General features: G+C 39.5%; 1 protein-coding gene across 29 annotated transcripts in view; it reads right to left on the reverse strand.

The window, feature by feature from the left end:
• RIMS1 (regulating synaptic membrane exocytosis 1) overlaps positions 1 to 24704 on the reverse strand; it is a 487053-nt gene that overhangs the window by 319295 nt on the left and 143054 nt on the right. For 24 of the 29 annotated variants that reach the window (XM_084753101.1, XM_084753071.1, XM_084753070.1 and 21 more), the window contains one exon: positions 1450 to 1518. The exons of the other annotated variants lie outside the window; for them this stretch is intronic. In XM_084753101.1, coding sequence (XP_084609227.1) covers positions 1450 to 1518 — 69 coding nt within the window. The remainder of the gene's footprint in view (positions 1 to 1449; positions 1519 to 24704) is intronic. 29 annotated transcript variants of the gene reach the window in all.

Consider the following 24704-nt stretch of genomic DNA (forward strand, 5'->3'; position numbering starts at 1 on the left):
TGTAAGTAGGATAATCTTTGCTCACATACCATTTCAATATAATGCAATACATATTTTCAGGTTTGAAAACTGGTGATGTTATTTCAAAAAAAAAGAGAGAAAAAAAATCATCACTAACATCCCTGTTCAGAGAAAATATAATTGAGAAACACATCAAACTAAAAAAGTGGGAACAGTAGTCACATGTGAACACAGCAGGAATTTGAAGGGGACAAAAGCATTAGAAAATCAAGCTCCATAAGAGCACACACAGTACTCCGCTAATGAGCAGCCCCACTTGCCTTAAGTAGTGGTACCCAGTGGGATAGAACAAAAAATAAAGTGCAAAGCAGGCAGTAGCCAGAATTAAGAGGCCTTAAAGACCAGGTCGGAGCAACTGAGGCATGACGGAAGGCACAGGGACATGAGGCTCAGCACCCTCCTAAGTTTCTGCCATGAATTTAATCAGGGTGAAGAGTGAATGTTGCTCTGAATGGCATCTAGGCAGTGAACTACAAACTCAAGGCCAGGAAAATAAGTAAGAAGAAGCCTTGTTGGAGGCCAACGGACAGACGAACATGGTCTAGTAGTTCATGAAAAGCTAAAACTCTTAAGTATGAGCATGGGTTTATTTAACAGGATCATTGTACTGACTACCTCAGTGACTGAGCAGGCAGGGTGCCCCTTTTCAAAGGATCACCATTAATAACACTGGAGGCATCTGGAGACACATTAGTAAAGCTTTGAACTGGATAGCGACATTATTATATGCTCTTGATATTTTCCTCCTGCTCAATCAATGTTAGCTGGTAATATAGTTTATTTAACAATTCTGAACCAATATGATTCAGAAATGTTTTAAGCACACAGTAGAAACATATCACACTTGGGAAAATTATGAAATATATTTATATATTCTGTATAAGAAGAAACTGATGGAACCGTGTCATGCTATGTGCCACGTGTAAACCACACACCTGCCCTCAGTGGTATTCATACATGTAGCGTTAGAACTAGTAAGTTAAAAATACATAAAAATATGTAGAGAGCCCATCTGGCATAAGGCTTCCTTTTTACCATCACCGTTACCATAGTCAAGTGATTGGTAATTTAATAGTTCAATTTAACCCTTTAAACACTTGGGAGGTTGTTTCCCTCCTCCAGCCAGTTTTAATAATGTAAATATCTCAGTTCGTATGATAAAGATAGGAGGGCAAGTAGTATTGTTTGAATAAGTATTTTCTGGCCAAAGTGTGATGTTTCAATGCATTCCATGAAGCAAGACAGACATCCAAGCTCCGTGCTTGTCACAACTGTATGTTTGCAAGCCTATGGTGGTTTTGAACGATGCGAGACACACAGGACTTCTATGAAGTAACCCACGGTGTGTGGGCGATCATACAAGAGGCCTTTTGGGAGCAAACAAAACTTTTTTTTAAAGCAGACCAAAGCAGGAAGGAGAGGAAATACCAGTTTCTTTCTGGGCCTCCCTCTTCGCTGCTTGGCTTTCTGGGAACACAGACACATCTGAAAATGTTCCTGCAAGGCAAGGGAGAAGAAGACAGACTCAGTCAGGAGGTAAGCGGTGCCTCGGCAAGCTGCCAGATGCAAGCAGGACTTCAGGTTGGCTCAACCCTGTTCGGTAAAGGAGGTAAGTGAGACACCCGTCACCTCTGTATTTCCCACCTGAGAGCTCTGAGCCCGTGCTTTACTTCAATGATTAGGAAGATAAGGGTCAAATCTGAAAAGATCAGTGCTAACAGCCTGGCTTTGCTGAGACTCTCTTAGGCCAGTCTGGGAGTTCCCAAAGTGAGGAGTAAGAAATTTCCAAAGAGAAAGGAACGGAGAGAAAGACCAGTTTCAGGAGCCACATTGGCTTCAGTCTTTCTGTGTAAGATTCTGTAAGATCACAACTTAATCAGTTTGTAATTATTTATTTGTCTGTTTTTGAGACAGGTACTCCTTTGGAAGCCCAGGGTAGGCTAGAACTCACTATGTTTCCCAAACTGGCCTCAATTTAAAAAAAAACAAAACAAAAAACAAACAATCCTCCTGCCTCAGCCTTTTGAACGTTAGGATTACAGGGGTGAGTCACCTTGAGCAGCTTGACTTTTAAAAATGAGACAGAGAGAACTAGGAGGCTTTCCTGTGAACTTAATATTCAGTAACCCAGAAACCCAGTATCTTACTAGTCTGTGAGATCATGAGGCAAGTGTCTGGAAGAATTGCTACTTTATTTTCTACAATGAAGTGCAAGTGGAAACGATTGTGCACAGGTGATGACACAAGTGTAAACATCTACAGAGTATCGGATAACCAGGACTCTGTCATTACTTGCAAAGAATAATCTCTCTCTCTCTCTCTCTCTCTCTCTCTCTCTCTCTCTCTCTCTCTCTCTCTCTCTCTCCTTTTTTGGTGTTTTATGTTGCTGATTTTCTTTTTCCTCGAAAAATAAAAAGTATACCTGTTTGCATAATAATTATATAACCTTGACACCTTTAACCTTTACTAGATAAGGTCATCGCTGTAACACTACATGCCAAGGAATCTGTGTTGACTGCCCCAAACACTGGTAAAGATTTTCTTCCTGGAAGATGCTGAATGCAAATGTCCCTTTCCCATGGGAGGCCCCAATCTCTGCTATTGGATTTGTTTATGGTCTCATTAGAGGTTCAGCAGTAATTGAATTCACACTATGTGAAATCTGCTAGTTTGAATGAGCACACATCAGTTTCTGTGTCTAAAATCACCTTCTTGAATACATCATTAGAAAAATGTTTGCAGTTCGACTCTGAGATTTTTTGTTAGAAATCTTCATAATGCAGATTAAAAGTGTACCCCCCTTGAATCGATACCACAAACCTAGGATCAATGTTAGATGTACATATTATGTATAGAGAGAATAATTTTATAGAGTGTAGCTATAAAAATCAAAGTATCTACTAAATCTTAGGTTACTTTGACTTCTCTGTGCACTTTGTATATTTATTTACTTTTTTCTTCCTTTTAGAGAGAGTCTTTATGTAGCTCTGGCTTTCCTGGAACTTGCTATGGAGACCAGGCTGGCCTCAAACTCACAGAGATCCTTCTGCCTCTGCCTCCTGAGTGCTGAGATTAAAGGTGCCTGCCACCATGCCTGGCTTATGTGTATACTTCTTAATAATCTTTCCTGTTATGATTCACTTACAAGAAAATCCATCTAATTTTGCAAATATAAGTATTAAAATTCAGAACTAAACTAAGCATTCCAATTCAACCTAATTCCTTGAAATGGTTTGGAGAGCTGTGATCAGAGCACAAACGTGAGACCACATAGTGCTGACATAGTGGAATGAAGCCTCCTATCAGTGAAACAGTTATTCATCCCTCCAAGTCATACTTTCAGAGTGGACTAGAAGAACACCACCTAGCCTCAACCCTACCCAAAGAACTACAGTAACAAGGAATGCTGAGAATGGGAGACGCTGTCTAACCCAGGAAAGGACACATCAATTTGTCATCTAATACCAAACGGTCAGCCCTGAAAACCTAGATGCAAGGGACATTGTAGAGACTGTGCACATTATATCAGAATATGTATATATTCACATATATATGTGTGTGTGTATAACATATATATGTATGTGTTGCATGTGTATACATAAACATATGTGTGTATTATAATTATTTACACATATAGAATATAACATATTATATTATATGTGTATATAACAGTTAATTTTAAAAGGCCATGAATTTGAAAGAGAACAAAGATGGGTATATGAAAAAATTGGAGGGAAGAATGGAGGAGGAGGAAATTATGTAAATATAATCTAGAAAACAAAAAATAGTAAATTGAAAGGAAAAGGTCACTTTCCCGTTTGAAAGAGAAAGGTCAAGGAAGTTCAATTATACATGGTAGTGCAGACAGTGTGCTCCTTTATTTATTTTATAAATCTTTCCTGAAGCAAAAATGTGTAACTTTGGACAAGATCCCTGGGCTGTCTTGACTCAATCTCTGAAAATGATTCTTTCTCTTGAGAAACTTGTGTTGGGAATTTAATATTCCCAGGCATGTACTTTGCATGTAGCTGATTCTTATAAAAAAATAAGCCAGCATATTTACTGAAAAAAATGAAGTTCCTCAGGTGTCACCCAATCTAGAGTCCCAAGACCTCTGTGAACTTTTCAACTCTCACACCCCTCTCTAAAATGAGAGGGCTGGATTTAATACTCATTGAAATAGTTCTTTATTCATTATGTTTTGACTATATTTACAAAATGTGGCAAATGATTTCAACACACACACACACACACACACACACACACACACACACATACACACACACCACTATTCAATCTGATATTTGGATATAATATTTCACATATCTTAATTCATTTCCTGATTCAAGCGAGGGAAGGGGACGAGAGAGGGTAATGGGAAATGAAAACTACCAAAATTCTCCTAAATATGAATTACAATCAAAGAATTGTAATAACACAAAAAAAATATTTTTAAAAACTGATACATTTGATACAAAAATATTTTATGTTGACAGATTACAATTTATTATAAACTAAAATGGTAAGTGAATAATAAGCTGAAGATAATACTTAATAACGAGCTGGATAACAGTCATGGCAGGTAGATGCATTTACCACATTAACCTGACCAAGTTGGGTCCCTGGAACAAATGCAGAAAGGTAGACCTCGCTGTTCTTGTCTGTAATTCTGGTACTCCTGTGGTGAAGTGGGCTGTGTAGTCAGGAGCATCTCTAGGCTGAAGCTCATGATTAAACTAGCATGAACTAGGGTGCCGTATGGCAACAGAAACAGCAAGAGGGACAGTCTCAAGAAGGTGGAAGGCAAAAGCCAATTACTGAATTCATCATGTATCAACACACCTCTGCGCTCTCTCTCTCTCTCTCTCTCTCTCTCTCTCTCTCTCTCTCTCTCTCTCTCTCTCTCTCTTGCACACACACACACACACACACACACACACACACACCAAAAAATGTAAATCAAAACACAAAACCAGAAAAGCAATGTTTTCTTAGCTGTCTGTGTGTTCTTTTCTTACTCAGCATTAGCCATTAAAGTAAAAAAAAAAAAAATCTAAAATTCATTTGTTCTTCACAATGAATGAAATGTACACCATTTAAAGCCATTAACGGCATATGCCCACTGTGTTTAATTTTAATTGTCAGCATGCACAGTGCAGAATCACCCTGGGAAGAGAGTTCAGTGAGGGTCTTTTTAAGTCTGAAGGTGTTCACTTTGATTACACTGACTGATGAGGAAGGTCTCGATCTAGCATGAGTGACACCATCTCATGAGCTGGATGTGCCCTGAAACTAATGAAAGTAAAAGAGCTAGTTGAGTAGTGCCAGGCGTGAGCCTGTTGCTCTCTCCCGACTGAACTGTAGCATAACTAGTTCTCTTAGCCTCCTCTTGCTGTTTCTTCCCTGAAGTGATGGGCAGAAACTTGGAACAGAAAGCTAAAACAAACCCTTTCTCCCTTGAGTTATTTTCATGGGGAATTTTGTCAGAGCACCTGAAGAGGAAATAACTACTTTTCCTTACAAGCAAAAACCAAGGCACGTTGAGAGGCACCAAGAACAGACTGAATAAACGGTAAGGCTTCATCACTCACTGCAATCTGCATTCCTGCCTGGCTTATCTTGTTACTACAAAAAAAAAAAAATCAAATTTGTGACTATGTAATTCTATATAACTGTGTTTGGAGTCATTCATAAAAAGTAATAGTCCTCCACAGAAATCAAGGACGTATTGGTCCTGTTGGCCTTTCCCTATTCTCCTCCGTGATACACATGTATTTCTTCCCTCCCTCCCTCCCTCCCCTCCCTCTCTCCCTCTGTTCCTCCCTCCTTCCCCTCCTCCCTCCCTTCCTTCCCTCTCTCCCTCTGTTCCTCCCTCCTTCCCCTCCCTCCCTCCCTCCCTCCCCTCCCTCTCTCCCTCTGTTCCTCCCTCCTTCCCCTCCCTCCCTCCCTCCTATCCTTTTGTTATTTAGTGGGCCTCCCTATGTACCCTTGGCTATAAGATCATCTGTTGCTGAACATTTCCCATCCATCTTCGTGCGTCATCCCCTTATGCCCTGCCATAAAAATGAAAGCGACCATGTCTGGTGAAAGCTTGTTTGTGTGTTTGTTTCTTTGGTTAAAAAAAAATTATAAGAGCATGAAAAGAAAAGAAACTAAATTAGTTATGTGGCTGTGGCCTTTAGATTTTCATAGTGAAGATGGCCATGGCACAAAGATATCTGTATATGCTACAGTGCATACATGTGTGCATCAAACATAGAGTCTCCACATATATGAAAGAACAAACTGCCTGGGAGAGCAGAGCCAGACCAAGGTTAAGGCTGGTTAGCATTCAGTTCAGGCTCAGAATGAAGCCTGGCATAAACCACTTGCTTCCACCTGAAGTTTTTTTTTTCTTCAGTCACTTTTCAGATAAGCATACAATCAATTCTTCCTGTCTCCCCACACAGCAGGTAGGCATAAACGGTTTTCCTAGTTTAACTATCTAGTCTAGTGGTGTGCCTGAAATGGAATCTCATTCTGAAATTTTTCCTAGGGTGGGGTGGGGTGGGGTGGGGTGAGGTGGGGTGGGGGGAGATGGCTCTGTGGGTAAATTGTTTGCAGCATAAAAAAAGAATACCCAATTTCAAATGCCCAGAACCTATGTAAGGCCAGGTACTGTATGCATCTGAAACGAGATATGTCTGCAGGCAGAAACAGAAGAATCTCCAGGTCTTGCAAGCCAGCATCACTAGACAGCAGAGACCTAGTCTCAAATGGGCTTGGGTAAGGACCCATACTTGAGACTTGTCTTCTGATCTCCATACATGCTCTGTAGCATGTGCATGCCTACCCTCCCCGGGCCCCCATGAATGCACTGAGTGCTCATCCCAATGTCAGGTGCCTTTATTGCCCTAACTGAGGCTGAGGAGATATCACAGAAGGGAATACTGTAAGAACTGGAGAAAGGGGGACAGTGCTGTAGATTGAATAGTTATGTTCTGGCATAACAGAGCATGGCCATCTTGAATGGCCAGGAGCCGTGATCAGCTGAAGTGGGCCCATCAACTTTCCATCACAGAGGAGGAAAGGGGTTCCTTGCTCTTTGCCCTTCTAATGAGACAGTTAATGTAAGGTACCAGGAGCAAAGCTTGCAGACAAAGGCTGCTGGGATGAGTTCACAGGCCAAACCCTTCCTCCAAGAGGTTGTGGGGAAAATGTCCTTTCAATGCTGCAGGTGCCCATAAGCAATCCTTCACACAAGCTCCTGGGTGTAATTATATTCATTGTTTTGACAAAACTAGACTTGATCAGAATTATTTCTTTTCTTCTGTCACTGCTCACAATCTGTGGTGATATTCACAAAACTCTCTGATGTGCTCTTTTTCATTCAGGTTTCGTTTGTTTGATTGATGTTTGTTTTTGAGACAGGGTCTCTTTATCTATCTACAGCCTACCTGGAACTTGCTTTAAAAACCAACCTGGCCTCTAACTTGTGATGATTCATTTGTCTCTTACCCATGAGTGCTGGGGTTACAGATGTTTTCCAACCTCCCTGTACAAATCAGTGAAGAATGCTTGTTTCAGCTTATAACATAATTGACTGTGTTTTAGATGATGTCAAGGAAAAAATATCAGAAAACCTTCAGATCACGGATTGCAATTCTGAGGGTCTTATCAATGAGTTGGGGTTTTATCATACATGGGAATATGTAACTGCAAGGTGGCTGGACATTAATTCATTATGGTCTGTGAGGAGGTACATGTGCTTTGGAAGTTGCATGTAACAAGTCATCCTTTGACCTTTTGAGGCATGCTGTGGTCTATGGTTCTTCCATCTCCATGGTCCTTTTTAATCTCTAACTGCCCCTCTACCAGGAAGAACAACTTTCATCTGCTTTTTCTATTGCTAATATTAGTATCTCTTTTAAGTCGACCCATGGCCTTTTTTTTTTTTTTGTGGCATAATTAAGATGTGATACAGAAAATCAACGTAATTTTAGCAACTTGAAATTCAACTAGTGTACATCTATCTCACTAACAAATGGCTTTGCATTCTTGGGTATTTGCCAAGGGTTGAAAAAAATATAAATTTATTTACTTGTTTATACCTTTCTTGTATGTACTCCGACACATCAGCGTCATTTAAAAAATCCTCTCAACCATCTAACACACTAAATGGAATAAACAGCTCAGTAGGTGGCACTAAATTATGAAATATTTTACAAATTTAACTAATTTTGGTTAGTTAGTCCACAAGAACAGAGCTGATGAAAATGATTACACGTTTCAATAAATGTTTTATTTCGATAAAATATAAGCCTGGACTCTCACTGTCCCTGGAGTGAGTGCTTGTTTCTGTTTTATAGCAGATACCAAGCTTTGATGAGACTCACAGGACTATAAACTCCAGTCCCATTCTGTAGAAAGATTTCGTTCAGGCTTGCTGTCAAAAGTAGATAGCCGAATATCTTAGGCTCCTGCCTTCACGAATCACAGGTAGGCATCTTATGTTACTTGCCTTAAAATGCACAACTCACTATAGGGCATCTCATCTTACCATCCATAGGATGCAGGATTTAGAGTACAGCCTTTATCATCAGCCTGCCTAGCTTTAATTCAGGCTCTGCCCCTTATTACTGAGTACCTTGGGTGAGTGTCTTGACTTTTCTTGGCCTCTGTTTCAAAGGAGTTATAACAGCACCTCCAAATAGACAATAAACATCGGCCTTGCTGGAAAAGCAGTGTGTTGCTCTTCATTCTTTTCTCCATCTTGAACACATTACAAGGATGTTGCCTTGAGAAAAGAAACTAAAAAAACGCAAGGCCGAGTGGGTAGTATTCCTCCTATTACCCACTGCAGAAGAAGCCAGACCAGTTTCTGTCCTTTGTTACAATGAGATAATGAAGAGGAGGAGAGGCCCAGGAGGAAGGAACTTTCAGAGAGAGAGAGAGAGAGAGAGAGAGAGAGAGAGAGAGAGAGAGAGAGTAGAGATGTCCAGGGGAGTGTCATATCCCTTCTCTAAGATGAGTGTGCCTGACAACTCTATCCACCTGGGGACAGATGAATGCCTCAGTAGGCTGACTAACAGTAGATGCCTATAATCCCAGTAGCTGGAAAGCTATGGACAAGAGAGTTCAAGGCCAACCTAGTCTGCAGAGCTAAACCTCATCTCAAACAAACAGGATGACCTAATACTATTGTCACTGGAGAAATGTACCGTAAAAAGAATGTTGGCCACTGTATCACAGTGCTTGGGAAGAAGATGGATGTTTCACAGCAGAACACTTCACAGACGTCAACTTCCTAGAGCTGTATCCCCTTACAAGAGGGCTACTAACGTCCCAGGAGAAGAGAATGGGCCTTCACCCACAGAGGGAGCGGAAGCTTGCTCAGTGTGGGTGAGAGAAGCAAGGAGGGATCCCCCACAGTAGTCATACGTACTCTGGATGTCATATGAAGGCTATCTTCTCTCTCCTATCCTAGGCCCAGGACCAGAAGGATGAAGTAATATGAAAGGAGCTAATATTGTATGAGGAGACTGTGTACCAACCATAAGGCACATACCCTACACAGCAGATCTGTACCATGCATGGGTGCCCTTCACCTGGGAGACAGGTCAGTAACAAAAAGGAAAAGAAAGAAGCTCTGGCCAAATGTTATGGTAAAATACAGGCCTAATATTAGTTTTCTCTTATGTTCTCTCTCCGAACCGCCCCTCTTTCTTTCTCTCTTTTCCTTTTTTCTCCCAAACCTTCATATATATATATATATCCCTGCTCTTCCAAATTCATAGTCTTTTTCATTAATTGTTTTTCATATATGTGCGTGTATGTATGTATATATGTGTGTACACACACATACACACACACATATATATATGTGTGTGTGTATATATATATATATATATATATATATATATATATATATATATAACATTCTGAGTCCATATAATGTTATTTGTATGTATATTTTCAGGGATGGCCATTTGGCAGTGGACAACCACTTGGTTTGCTCCTCTCTGATAAAGTCCAAATTGCCCACTCCTGTCTTTCACCAGTTGCCTTTAGTTCTTTGTGTAGGGCCGAGGTTTCCTGGGCTCCCCCCCCCCCACCGCCCCCATTGCTGTCTTCTTTGTTCGGCTCACATTTGGGCAGTTTTACGAATGAAAGTAGCTGAGCAGTGAAAGCTGGACAGATCCCACAACCAGAGAGATGAACTCACAGCAGCACAGCTCCTCAGTCTCAAGAAGGAAGATTTGACACGAAACAAGAGCAATATGAGGTCCCATCCTTCTGGTTTGAAACGTCTCAAAGTAGATGAGAGAGAGGCATGGGGGTATTGTAGCCCCCCATAGCCAATACTTAGATAAAACTGTACTCCATCCCATCCCTGGGCAAAATAATAAGAATTTTGTAAAAATCTTTATAAGGATTTAATCTTTAAATACACTCATGTGGAGTTCTTTTCCCCCAAATGAATATCTCTGTTTGGGGAATAGAGTGGCAGGGTTCTTCTCAGCTTTCGTGAGGCTGCCTTTAGCATGGGCTCTGGGTGTAGGCAGGAACGCTCAAACCGCCATGGTTACTGACTGACACAAGAACAAGGATCCCTGGCACCTAGCTGAATATGCCCAGCAGGAAGTAAACACGTTCTCTAAAAATGAAACTAGAAGAGTAGAATAAACTGCTGAAAATAGCAAGGACCAATAATTAGAGCCCAGAGAAATTATGACCTCACATACCCCATGTCCTTAATTATTCAATAGTCCTCTAAAATTTTTCTTACTTTTTTTTTCTCCCAAAACAAGGGCTATATATCTTCAGCAAATATTACACCAAAGAGCATTTGAGCCTTGGAAGTGAGATATAAACATATTTTCTTTAGTTGTGTTAGAATACTCCATCCTAGACCCCAGCATTTTGTAAACAAAAGCAACTTGAGAGACCACTCTTTGCTTAAGTTTCCACCTCTATACTTGTTTTTTCAAAATAATTTCTTTTTATTAATTTATTCTTGTTACATCTCAATGGTTATCCCATCCCTTGTATCCTCCTATTCCTCCCTCCCTCCCATTTTCCCCTTACTTCCCTCCCCTATGACTGTGCCTGAGGGGGACTAACTTCAAACCCCTACCCAGATCTAGCCAATGGACAGGACATTCTCCACTGCTATACTTGTATTCATAAAGACACCCCACTTCCCGACTTCCTAATGCTATTAGAATGCCCACCGTCTTGCTGCTGTTAACTTGCACTGTATTCAAATAAATTATAATTAGATGCTGCAGCTGTGTCGCCTCTGTAATAAAGTCCTTTCTACCTTTGCATCAAACTGTCAGAAGTGGTCCATTCCCAGACACAGCTTCTGAGCTTGTGAGGCTGATTCCTATCTGGGTAATAAAGATTTGATAAGTCCATCATTCTCTCTCTCATTCTCTCTCCCTTTCCTTCTTTCTCCCCCCTCCCCTAACTCCCCCCATCAAGCAAATTCCATGTGGTGTGTCTTATGCGATTTAGGCTGCTGATATTTGCATACATTTGTAATAAGTCTTTTATCTTGATTCTAGATCACTCGTCCAAGGCTTGTTCTGTGGCACTACATGCTCCCTGATTGTAGCCTGGGGGAGGTATAGGTATAGGTATAGATATAGGTATAGGTGTAGATAGAGGTATAGGTATAGATAGAGGTATAGGTACAGGTATAAGTTTATACATAGGTATAGGTTTAAGTTTAGGTACAGGTACAGGTATAGGTTTAGGTATAGGTATAGGTACGAGTACGGGTACAGGTTTAGGTATAGGTATAAGTTTAGGTATAGGTATAGGTTATGTATAGGTTTAGGTACAAGTAAAGGTATGGGTTTAGGTATAGGCATAGTCATAGGTTTAGGTATAGGTATAGGTTTAGGTACAGGTACAGGTATAGGTATAGATAGAGGTATAGGTATGGGTACGGGTTTGGGTTTGGGTATAGGTATAGGTATAAGTTTAGGTATAGGTATAGGTTTAGGTACAGGTACCGGTTTAGGTATAGGTACAGCTACAGGTACAGGTATAGGTTTAGGTATAGGTTTACGTACAGGTACAGGTTTAGGTATAGGTATAGGTTTAGGCTTAGATAGAGGTGTGCTGTGGGCTCAGCATTTGATTTTGGCGCATCCTGAGTCTTCTGCAGCGGCGGCTGTAGCCCACCCTTCTCTCCTTTCCCAGATCAGTCTTCCCTCACATTTGTTGATAGATTTTCAGTGATGTGTGGAGGGAGGGACAGATGATGCATGTGTGGAACGCAAGCCACAGCCAACACGTGCAGGTGTTGGTGCAACATTGTGAAAGGTTTCTTCTCCATTAGATGACCAAGCTTACATAGCAACATGCTTTACTCCCTGAACCGTCCTACAGGTCCTTCGCACACTTTTCTCTGCAGCTACAGGTCTTCTTTCTTGTCTCACTTGACAATATCTTACATGACAGCCACGGTGAGCTCAGGATGAGGCTGGCCCATTAAGGAGTTTATACCATTGCAGTGACTGCTTCCTTATTTTCATCCCAGTAAAAATCTAAACTGCTTAATCTGAGCCATGAATAATAAACTTTCCGTTCTCAAAGTATTTCTCATAAATAATATTTAGAAGGTACTTAAAATAACTTTGCTATGCTAATGACATTTTCATTAATAATTTTACATTTAGTCCCATTTCCCAGCAGACTACTGAAACATCTCACCTCCTGAGCCCCATCCCTTCCTCCTGATACTCTATCTGCTCTGGCAAAGATGCCTGGGTTTTTTTTTTCCTTCTCAGCTATATATATTATTTTCGGGTTTGTTTCCTACATTCTATGCATGTGGACAAATAAAATCTATCATCTAGCTCTTGAGAGACCAACACTTAGGCTGCATCTTGTTAAAAGTCCCCCGATGAATAGAAAAAAGCATTACTGTCAACTCTAAGGGGCAACATGCTGCAGGCTCGGGGCTGCAGAGAACATTACAGCATTAGCGCAAATAAGAGTAGAGTCTAGTCTGGCTCAGCAAAGCAAAGGCAAAATCCCAAGAGGAAAGAACGCACTCTACAACTAATGCAGCTGCTTCATATAAAAGGCGTTCACTTGAAAATCCTTTCCCTTTAGATGGCAAGGCTCCTCCAGCACTGTTACAGGACTATGTGCTTACAGAGTCAAATGAGTATAATTTTAATTTTTGTATTTCATGTATGCATATGTATGTGTATGTACATGTAAGTTTGGGTGCATATGCATCTGTGTATACATACATACACATGCCAGAGGATAATCTTAGGGAGATGTGCTTCATCATGCCTCATCCACCCTGGGTTTTAAAAAGTATATTTTTTTCCAAGTATTTTATTTGTGTACATATGTGTATGTGTAATGGCGTGAGAACATAAGAGCAGTGCTTCTAGAGGCCAGAAGGAAGGATCGGTACTCCTGAAGCTCGATTTAGGAGGGGTTGATTTCGATGATGAGATCCAAATTTCTGCTGACAATGAAAGTTTCCTTAAATGCTGAGCTGCCTCTCAGCTTTGCTTTTTGAGCATGCTCTCATCGTTCTGGAGTTTAGCAAGTAAGGTAGGCTAGCCAGCAAGTGAGCCTTACAATCCTTGCTGCCTCCTCCTCCTCAGCCTGGGCTGTATATGCATGGGTTTTAACATGGGGGTCTGCAACTCAAACCCAGGCCCTCAAGCATTTAACCACCTGAAAACTATTTACCCAGAGACTTCCAGTCCTCTTATGGTGCTCGCTGCCCCTCATCACTAAAGCACTGTCATACCTAAGACTGGACACACATTCTCACCAGGGAGGACAGATTTTCATAGAATTTAGGTTTCTGTTTATCAAGTTTTGAGCAAGCCGTGAAACCAAAAATTCCATGGTAGTCTATAGATTTAATTGGAAATTGTCAAGTCTCGCTATGGCCCCCTCTCAGAAACGACAATCTAGTCAGTGCTTGTATCTGATGAGCCAATTCAAAGGCTCTTGGAACTACAGTGGGAAACACAAAAGAATATCAATTTCTTCAATTGGAGGATCAAGTGAAAAAACAAAACAAAACAAAGCAAGACTGGCTAAAATTGGAAACCTGGAGTTGCTTTTAATATAGAACTATTGTTTCTTTATGTAGGCCAGTATAAATTATAAAACATTATTTTGGGTTTATACATGTCTTTTGGCAATTGGATATGATTGTCTTTCTGTAGTGATTAAGGCCATTTAAGAGAATTGTTTAATAATTCTTTTCTTTCTTGAGGTTTATGACTTCAAAGCTGATATCCCAAAATAATGCTGAAGGCAGTCTTTTGAGTAATTTATTTGCATTATTCTAGTTTTTAGACTATCTGTGGACTCAAGTCATTAGAGGCAGCAGAGTACAAAAGCATGGAAAATATAAACATAATAGCAACAATTGTTAGAATTGTCAAAATATATGTTATATGATTCATTGGCCTGAAACATATTAAGGCATATATTTTTTAGGTATATGAATGTTTAGCTACATGTATCTCAGTGTATTGCTTGCATGTCTGGTACCAACAGAGGCCAATAGAGGGTATCAAATTCTCTAGGAAGTGGAGGTACAGATGGTTGTGAGCCACCATGTGTGTGTTGGGAATTGAACCCTTCCCCTGGAAGAGTAATCAGTGTTCCTAACTACCAAGCTATCTGTCCAGGATCTAACACATTAAAAAAAAAAAAAAGGAACACAATATGTCCCCCACACCCAAATCTCACGTAAATTTTAAAAGCAAAATTTAAAATTTCAATGTTCAGGATAAGTTTTCAAAAAAAATCCTTTGTTAACATCTCTGAACCCTAATTTACAGTCGGTATCCTTACTCCATCTCTTAAAAATAATAGGAGACAGTGGGTGGGAATCTCCCTTTGCCGTTTACAAATATATCTATATGTGTTTCACCCTGTTCAGTAGCTTCAGTAGGTACATATTTCCTTCTAATCAAAGCTAATGCCTTCAAGTATGCTGGAATGGAAGCCCTGCTGCAGTCCCAGAAACCCTGGCTCCTATAGGACATCCTCCTGTGTTGGTTGACCTCTGATAAACAACTGACTCAGATACGCAGACACACCACTTAAGGTTCTTCCACAGCAGCTCATACAGCAATGGAACCTTCTCACACCTCATTCCTGGCCCCTCTTTGATCCCTACTTCACTTATACTCATATCAGAGATGCAAACAAGCACTGGGTAGCACTTTCAGAATATACTTTAAAGATAATTCAAACACAGGAACTGAAATGAGTTTAATATACCACTGGGCTGGTTTCAGAAGTCCCAAAACTTCAAAAGAGTTCAAAAGAAACCCAGAAACATGAACTCAGTCTCTGTTGATCCCTGTCTTTACCGTTTATCTGGGAAGCAAATAGTTTCCTCTTTATTCATGCTATCAGAGATAGGTTTATTTGCTTTTAGAGACAAGGCCTCCCGTGTCCCAAACTGATCCCTAACTTGCTACATAGCAGATGATAAATAGGAGACCCTGATCCTGCTCCCTCTGCCTCCTGTGCTGCTAGGATTAAGTGTGTGCCATAATTACCAGTGGTACCTTATTTACCAGTGCTAATTATTTTTGAGGAAAAATTATCTCTTATGATCATTCGTCCTTCTCTCCCAAAATGTTCCCTGAACCTTCTAGAAATGACATAGATGTCCTGTTTGTGGCGGCCATTCCAAGAGCACTGATTCTCTGGACCCTTAACAGCTATGAGCTTCTGCCTCAACTGCTTTTCCACTGCACAAAGTGTCCTTCTGATGAAGTCTGAGAGCTGCCATCATCTATGGGTGTAGAAACAAAAGCTTAGATCACAGCTTAGTGGTATGTCAATTTAGCCCAGTAATAGTGGGGGGGGGGGTTCACCCTTTGGAGCCTTGATCTCTGCAATCATAGCTAGAGGGTCCAGGGAGGACCAGAGAAAAACAGTCTTCTGGATATGAAAGGATGGCTGCCCTCATGGATTCTCAGCATCTGTGGCTGCCTGCAGGAGAGGTACACAAGACCAAGCCAACAGCCAGTCTAGCTCTGGGGCTGTAGTTAATGAGTCTCCTATGCTGGGGAGGGAGAATCGGTTTTCAATAGGGGTTTGGGCCCTAGTACTCCACCCACCCGGCTCCAGTGGGTGCTCCACACCAACTGAGTACGTCTGCAGCACAAATGGACTTTAAGGGTTATAAAAGAACAAGAAAAATACCTTGAAATGAGGAGGTAGAAGGTCATCTGGGAATACTTAGAGAGAAATAGGGGTGGGACATAACCAGAATCCATTGTCTGCAGTATGGATTTCTCAAAACCTGAACAGCAGTGGTATATTTCAAAAAGTAAAAAAATAAATAAATAAATAAAACTATCTCTTTAAAATGATGCAAAGATACACATACTACGTAAGATATTTTCTTCTACTCAAACATTAACAATAAACGATATTCTTAGAATGCCCCTATGAATTAGTATTCACGGTACTAAGAAGTACTATTTGTTACCAAAGGAGAAAAGTAACCACCAATCCAGCTATCAAGCCTCTTGGCTACAAGAGTGACCTTTCTGCAAGACACAGTGGAGCATAAGAGGCACAAAGCTTGTGGACGTAAACCAACCAATATCTGATTTGGGTTAGGACTCACTCCATTAAGTGGAACCCATACTCAAAGCTGTCTCAGTGGCCAAGAAAGTGACAGCAGATAGGTGAAGGAACTAGGAGAAGCCAAATTCTACTACTCTGCTAAAAGAACGTAGCAGTAAAATGACTACTAACAGCATTCTGCTGTGCTCAATAGATTCTGGCCTTGCTCAGCCATTAATAGAGAAGCTTCCTACTGCAACAGATGGAAACAAATATAGAGACCCAGAGCCAGGCAATATTCACAGAATGAAAGAAACGAACCACTGGGGAATAAACCACACTTAAGGGTAGGCCCCACAGCCAGGCCTAGATGGCCAATACAAAAGGAACGTAGTGACATCTTTGTTTCATAATGTGACGTCAGAACATTTTTTTAGCCTTATAAGTCCTTTGCGTATATAATATTGCTTCCCAGAATGGGGCTTTATGGGATTCCTGTGTGTGAGAGTGTGTCTCTGCCTCTATATGAGTTTCTTGTGCCTTTTCTTTGGCTGTTTTTCTTGTTTGGTATTTTTTTTTCATATACTGGCTTGTTTTTATTTATTTATCTATTTTATTTTATTTTCTCTATTTTTATCTTACTATTCCTTAGATGCCTGTTTGTTTTCTAATGAGAGATAGAAAAGTTATGAATCCAGATGGGAAAGGAGGTGGAGAGGAACGAAGAGGAATAAGAAGAAAGAAACCATAATCAGAATACATTCCACGAAAACATCCACTTTCTTTTTTTTTTATGATTAATTTATTCTTGTTACATCTCAATGGTTATCCCATCCCTTGTATCCTCCCATTCTTCCCTCCCTCTCATTTTCCCCCTTATTGTCCTCCCCTATGACTGTTCCTGAGGGGGATTTCCTCCCCCTGTATATGCTCATAGGGTATCAAGTCTCTTCTTGGTAACCTGCTGTCCTTCCTCTGAGTGCCACCAAGTCTCCCCCTCCAGGGGACATGGTCAAAGGTGAGGCACCAGAGTATGTGAGAAAGTCATATCCCACTCTCCACTCTACTGTGGAGAATGTTCTGACCATTGGCTAGATCTGGGTAGGGGTTTAAAGTTCTACGGCCTGTACTGTCCTTGGCTGTTGCCTTAGTTTGAGCGGGACCCCTGTGCCCAAATCTGCCTATCATAATGTTCTACTTGCAGGTCTCTAGGACCCTCTGGATCATTCTATAAAAGAAAAATGAAAAAATACTGATATTAAAATAAAACTATTACATCAATTTTTATTTTTTTTCATTGATCAAATCTTGTGTTTAACAATTTTAAGAATAAAATATGTATATTATTTTAAATATAGATTTCATTCTGATTATTATCACAACACCATCTCATATCTCTTCTCAACTTTCCTTTAGAAAACATTTTAGACCTTATATAAATAGAAGAAAACATTACCTAAATAATTTAAAGATCACATTGAAGTGGGACAGAGACAAATAATAACAACCAAATACTCAAAACACAAAAACTACAAACTGGTCAATCAGTATTTAGAAAAATGCTTATCGAACTAGAAGTAAATGAAGCAATATACACCATTCAAACAGCACACGCCACTCTCTGCAGCCGTGCTAACGGCCATATTTACATATCTCAAGAATGTAGGGAAGGCCTTTCCGAGGGACACTTGTCAATAAGCAGCCTGGGCTTCAAACTCCTGCATTTATGACTTCTTCAAGATGATTCTAATAAAACTACACTATGGCATGATTCATAAACACAGAACACTAAATGCATTTTAGATAACTTCTATTGTAGCTATGAGACAAAATATTATGCATTTGTCAGGCTATTAAAGTAAAACGAAAGTTACTTTCCTTACATTGTACTTTTTTAAGATCGTGAATATGCTCTGGGGTAACTCAGACGATAGTTATTGCTCCTTTTTTCTCTCTGCCTTTGGGAGAGTAAGGTTGACTACATAAATTGCAGTGGTATAATAAAGTCCGTCTACCTTCAGAGCTGTTTGACAGTGATTGGCAGAGTCTTTACAAGCTCCCCCTGCCCTTGGAGCCTGGCCGTGACTCAGTCCTCGCCCTGCACATTCTCACTTGTTCAGGGTGTTCATAAGATGGACCCCTAGGTCATCGAGCCTGTGAGTTTGTTCCTTTACTTAATATAATGGAGTTACGGGGAGAATTCATCCATGTTGTGGGCACAGATTAATATCTTGCTCCTCTCTGTTGTGACTCAGTAGTTTACTACATATGCCATAGTTTCTTTATTCACTTACCAGATAATAGATAGGTCAGCTGCTTCCAGATTTTGGTTATTATGAACAAGGTTATTATAAATATTTATATTTAAGTATTTATGCAATCACAAAATATCCTCTTCTTTTTCTCTTCCTTATCTCCACATCTAAGGACAGAGCTTCAATTTGTAGTATCAGATTGGCCTTCAACTCAAAATTCTCTTGGTGGTAGATCTACCAGGCGCCACGGCCTTAATGAAAACTGGCTCTCCATCCTCAGCATCCACCAGTTGTCAACGTCTCTGCACCGGGGGGTGGAACTCATGAGGTGAATTGGACATGCAGGATTTTATCACCAAGTCTATCTTCATTAAATGTGCTTTCTTTAGGAGTTTGGTTACTACTGGTAGTCATAGTCAACTTTTTAAAAATGGACAACCTCTTTTCCAGAGTAGCTTGCCACGTTATATTTTCAACATAAAAACAAAACTGTCTAAATGCAGCAGTTGCTCTCACTTGGTACTTTTCTCTGAGTGTTTTCCACTGCAGGGGGTTGATGGGCATATCTCTGGCCTTGATTCTCATTTCCTTAACAACAGAGGTATTAGACATAGTTTCACGTGATATTTCCCATTTCTTGCTTGTTCAGTGATGAGGTTGCTCAAATATTTGCCTGTTGTAGAGAACTATTTGATGATTTATTAAGTCAGTTTTGTTGGTCTTTTTTCTGCATTAGAACTGTGCTTCATTGTTTTTTGTTTTCTTTTTCTTTGTTTTGGCTAACTTGTTGTTTGCAGTCATTTTTTTGAACAGTGTCATCCAAAGAACAGAGTTTTGGTTTTGATGAAATTAATGTTTTATTTTCCTTTTAGTGTTTTATCTCTTTGTGTTCATTTCAAAAAATTGTTTCGTATTGAAAGTCAAAATATTGTCTCTTATGTTTTCTTCAAGTTATTTTCTTGGCTTAGTCTTATTTAGGCTTATAGTCCATCCTGAGTTAATTTTGTGTGTGTGTGCAGAGTATGAAATGGAGTTCTAAATTAGTCTGTCTATTTGTGGACAGAAGCTCAGCTTTTTCACCAATGAATTAAGTTGACACTTTTAAATTTAGATTTGAAAATTTTAAATTCCTTTACGTGACTTCCCCATTCCTTTCCACCCTCCAATCCTCTCACAGCCTGCCCTCCAACTTATCCCACTGTTTCTACTTATGCCCTCACAAGTTAATGGCTTCCTTTTATTTGATTACTATTGTCACATAGAAATGTGTGCATGTGCGTGCGTGTGTGTGTACATATATATACACATGTGTATGCACACACATAAATTGGTAAATACAGCCTGCTGAGTGCAGTTAGTGTGGCTTGTATGTTTATAATTTCAGTACTGCTGCATTATTTAAAGTCTTTCATACTCATTTAGTAACCCCATGCCTTTTAAAATATTTGTTAATAACATATAGAAACTGATTTTAGGACAATGGTTTTAATGTGAGAATATTTAATGGTGCGTTAAAATGTTAAGGACAACTGGTGAAGTGGAAAAAAAAATCTAAAAAAAAATCAAGAAAATCCAGGTCATATCTGAAAAAAATACTTTCTGTGCAGAAGTAAATAGTTTGAGCATATATGGATTATTTTATCTGTGTGTATGTGTCTGAGTTCATTCTTATGTGTGATTGTGTGTGGTATATATTCATATTAGTGTTAATGTGTGTACATGTTTATGTAGGTGAATGTGCATGCATGTATGTAAACTGTGGACACTCACGTATTTCTCTTCCAGGGTTTCAGATGTGCACCATCATGCCCATTTTCACAGGGATTCTGGGAATTCATGTCACCATGCTTGCCAGGTAGTCATTTCAGAGAAGGGCTAACTCATGTGTAATTTTAATTTTTTATGCATTTGTTAATTTTACTTTACTCATATTCATATAAATTAGAATGATATTTTTATATTTTATTCATGAGAGTGTTTGACTTAACTGCTCCTTCAGAGTTTTGCTTCTATTTAAATTATAAAAATAAGAAGAATAATTACGTTGGGAACTAAAGGTGGGCTACAGCATAACATGCAGAAAGGGGAGTTTGATATGCTGAAATGTCAACTTACTAGTTTGTCAGTTATTAAAACCAATATCAGAATTCATTAGACAACTTTATTGCAAAATTGAATATTGTCAAGGAACAGACTCAAGATTTTAGAGTACAACCAAATGTTCTGAATGAAATAAATTGTTTTTTTTTTTTAAAAAAGCCAATACATGATTTAGGCACAGAACCTATTTTGCAATCACATGTACTTGCTATGTTGATACAGTTATGGCCTCCCTTGTTCACTTTCTCAACTTATGAGAAACTTTTTTTTTGACCATGATGTATTTAGTTAATGCCAAGCGAACAATAGTTTCTCTCTCTCTCTCTCTCTCTCTCTCTCTCTCTCTCTCTCTCTCTCTCTCTCTCTCTCTCTCTCTCCCTCTCCTTTTTCTTCTTCTCCTTCCCCTTCTCCTCCTCCTCCTCCTCCTCCTTCTTCTTCTCTCTCTGTCTGTGTGTGGTGTGTGTGTGTGTTCATGACTGCTCCATCATACACCATAGATTCTAAGACAAATTAAAACATGGCAAGCACTGTAATTTCTAACAAGCCAGTGTAGCACATAAGCTAACAGGTACAGACAAGTCAAAAAGAATTTTCTTGTGCAATTCAGGTATTGTCTGAAGCTCACTCCTAGGGGATTGCTGATTACTAAAATGGTATTCCTTTTGACTAGTTTTACTACTAAAGTATGGTGTTTCAGTCACTAATATCACAAAATAATCTTTTGACCAAGCATTTTGGATGGCCATCTTGGCCTTCCTAAATACCAGTTGCTGGTGTCTTGGGGACATTGGAAGGACTTTGTTGTTCTCCTCATCTTGATGGCCTTGGCCATGTGAAGGAGAGAATGGCCCCACTAGCAACAGTGACAGATTAGACTGGATCTGTATTTGTAATTGCTAAGAAAAATACGCTAACCTCAGCAGAGATACAGGAAAGAGAGTGTGCCAGGCATGCAGGAGAAAAAGCGATAGTGTTTTATATAACATCGTTAATAATTTAGAAAACTTGGGCATTCTCTGTCTGTTGCTATTAGATTGCTATTAGATTTATAAATTAGAGCATATCTGACAGTGAAATGTTGTCTAAACATTAAATGTAGCAGGACAGAATAATACTTACTGATATAAAAATGTCATGAAGAACTTGTCTTGATTATATGTGTGTGTGGAATGTATTTAAATATTTAAAAGAAGATTCTTTTACTTACCTGGAGTTTATTTTTAAGTGAACACTTTACATTTCTACAAATGTACATATTTCTTTAGGTTCCATTATTACTATCAACCCTCTTCTGCATGCTCCTCCTTGAGAGGGTTGCAGGGTGGTCAACTGTAGAGAATGTGTCACAGTAAAGGCATTTACAATTTGAAGGCTCTAGCTTCCTGTACAGGGTTGGGTCTGCATTGACAGAGTGAACATCTGGCAAGGTTTTGATGAAAATAATGACAAAAGCATACATGTTAATATCTTTAAAATAATGCTCGCTTGTGGAACTATTTTTACACTATCAGGCATTTTTAACTAATGTTGAACTTTGAGCCAGTGCCTTGCCAGTTAAGAGATTCGTCCTAACAATGGAAAGCTTTGTTTGTTAATCAAATTGCTTAAGATTATGAGCCTCAATTCCTCCTCTAGTAATTCACAGTTTTGCTTTGAATTAAATGACACTCAGTGTATGTTCAGCGAGCAATGAAAAATAACTACACACATGTATATATACATTTACATACATATATATGATTTATCATCCATAAAAACTTATATGTCTGAAATCCCAGCACTCAGGGAGGCAGCGGCAGAGACAGGCAGATCTCTATATGAGTTTCAGGCCAGCCTGGTCTACAAAGCAAGTCCAGGACTGCCAAAGCTACAGAGAGAAATCCTGTCTTAAAACACACACACACACACACACACACACACACACACACACACACACAAATACCACCAACAACTTATACACAGAGTTAGTGCTTATTCAATTAATTCATGAATGTGCAGAAAGGAAGATGCTAAATGAGGAGGCCATGGCTTATTAGATAAAAATAACAATAGTGGTTTATAACACTGTAATACAGCAAATGGTCACACATTTGAACTTCCATTAGGCTTTCTCTGATTTTTAGTGGGTAAGTATCTCTCACTCAATGTAATGTATTAGGATGAAAATAACTACATTTGATGTCAGTTGGAAAATATGTTCAGACAACTGTGTGGGATTTCAATTAAACTATTTTTTATAATGCTATATAATTTTTAAAAACTCCTTGAGCTATTCAAAAATAAGGAGATATCACATCTGATAGAAAATTAATTACAGTACCAACCATAAAGTTATACGTGTTGATTCTGGTGGGCAAGACAAAATATTCTGGTTTCTTTCATTAGCTAGAAAGCATTTCTCTATTTCCCTGTGACCTTGACTATAATCATAAAAACAGGACAAAGAACTGCAGGGTTTTGTTTCTAACACTGAAAAGTCATGTGCATTCAGCCTATTTGGAATTATACAAGATGCACACACACACACACACACACACACACACACACACACACACACACACACACACGCTCAAAGGAATAGCAAATCATGAAGAAAGTCAGCAAAATCAAAACACACTGACTGCTGTTTTATGTCTGCAACAAGGTAAGGAAGACTTGCAATATTTGAGATGATCCAATAAGTAACAGGGTTGGGGGTAGTTTATGAGTTTTTTTAAACACAGTAGCATTGATAAAATGAATATTTTCAACATCTAAAATGCATATCTGAAATTAAAGACTAATTTCAGTAAGTACTTTAGATAATTACTTACTGAAGAAATTAGAGCGTTTATGAGTGTTACTGTTGGGCAGCTGTTGCATTAGTGTCTTCTGGACCCATGAGGCTGAGATGTGCTGTGTGGTGGCCTCTCTACTGCGTGAGATCTTAGAGGATGCCAAGTCGTAGGGGAATGAGGCGGCACCACCTCTTTGGTAGTTTTGGGTTTTGTTGTTGTCGTTGTTGTTTTAGATTACAGCCTGATTTAGAGGCCAGGATCTTTTAATGCATTTATTTTTATATGCATTGGCTTTTTTCCCCCTGTATGTATTATTGTATGAGGGTGTCATATCCTCTGGAGCAAGAATTTCAAACAGTTGTGAGCTGCCATGTGGGTGCTGAGAATTGAACCCTGGTCCTCTAGAATAGCAACCAGTGGTTTTCAAGTGCTGAGACATCTCTCTAGCCCGCTCTTTGGTAGTTCTTGAAGGCAGTCTGTCATGAAAGTCACATCCCTGGCCACCACCACCTCACCCCTCACCTCTCCCCCGCATCTGGATCAGATTGTTTCTCATGTATTCCCACCATGGTGACATGCCTCTATTCTCTCCGGTGGCCAAACACAAATCCTTGCCCTGCACCTGACTTTGATCTTAGGACCTCCCTAATGATGAGCTGAACAAACCTCCTTTTCTTCATAAATAACATGGGTCAAGTATTTCCGTGTACTAACGAGCAGCATCAGAGCGAATAAACATCTGTGAGGTCAAATAAAAAATAAAAATTTAACGAAACAATCCACCGTTTACTAAACCCATTTTCATACTTCACTGTGTGCTATACAATTAGGTACATAGTATGAAAGGGTATTCTCAATGATTTTCTCAAACATTCCGTAACAAAAGGACCTGCAAACTTTACACACAATTAATGCTAGATAAACAAAAAAAATTACTGCAGATCTCACTTTCAAACTGTTTAGTATCTCTGCCAAGCTA

Source organism: Acomys minous, assembly GCF_964271855.1.
Source record: "Acomys minous genome assembly, chromosome: 13".
Lineage (NCBI taxonomy): Eukaryota > Metazoa > Chordata > Mammalia > Rodentia > Muridae > Acomys > Acomys minous.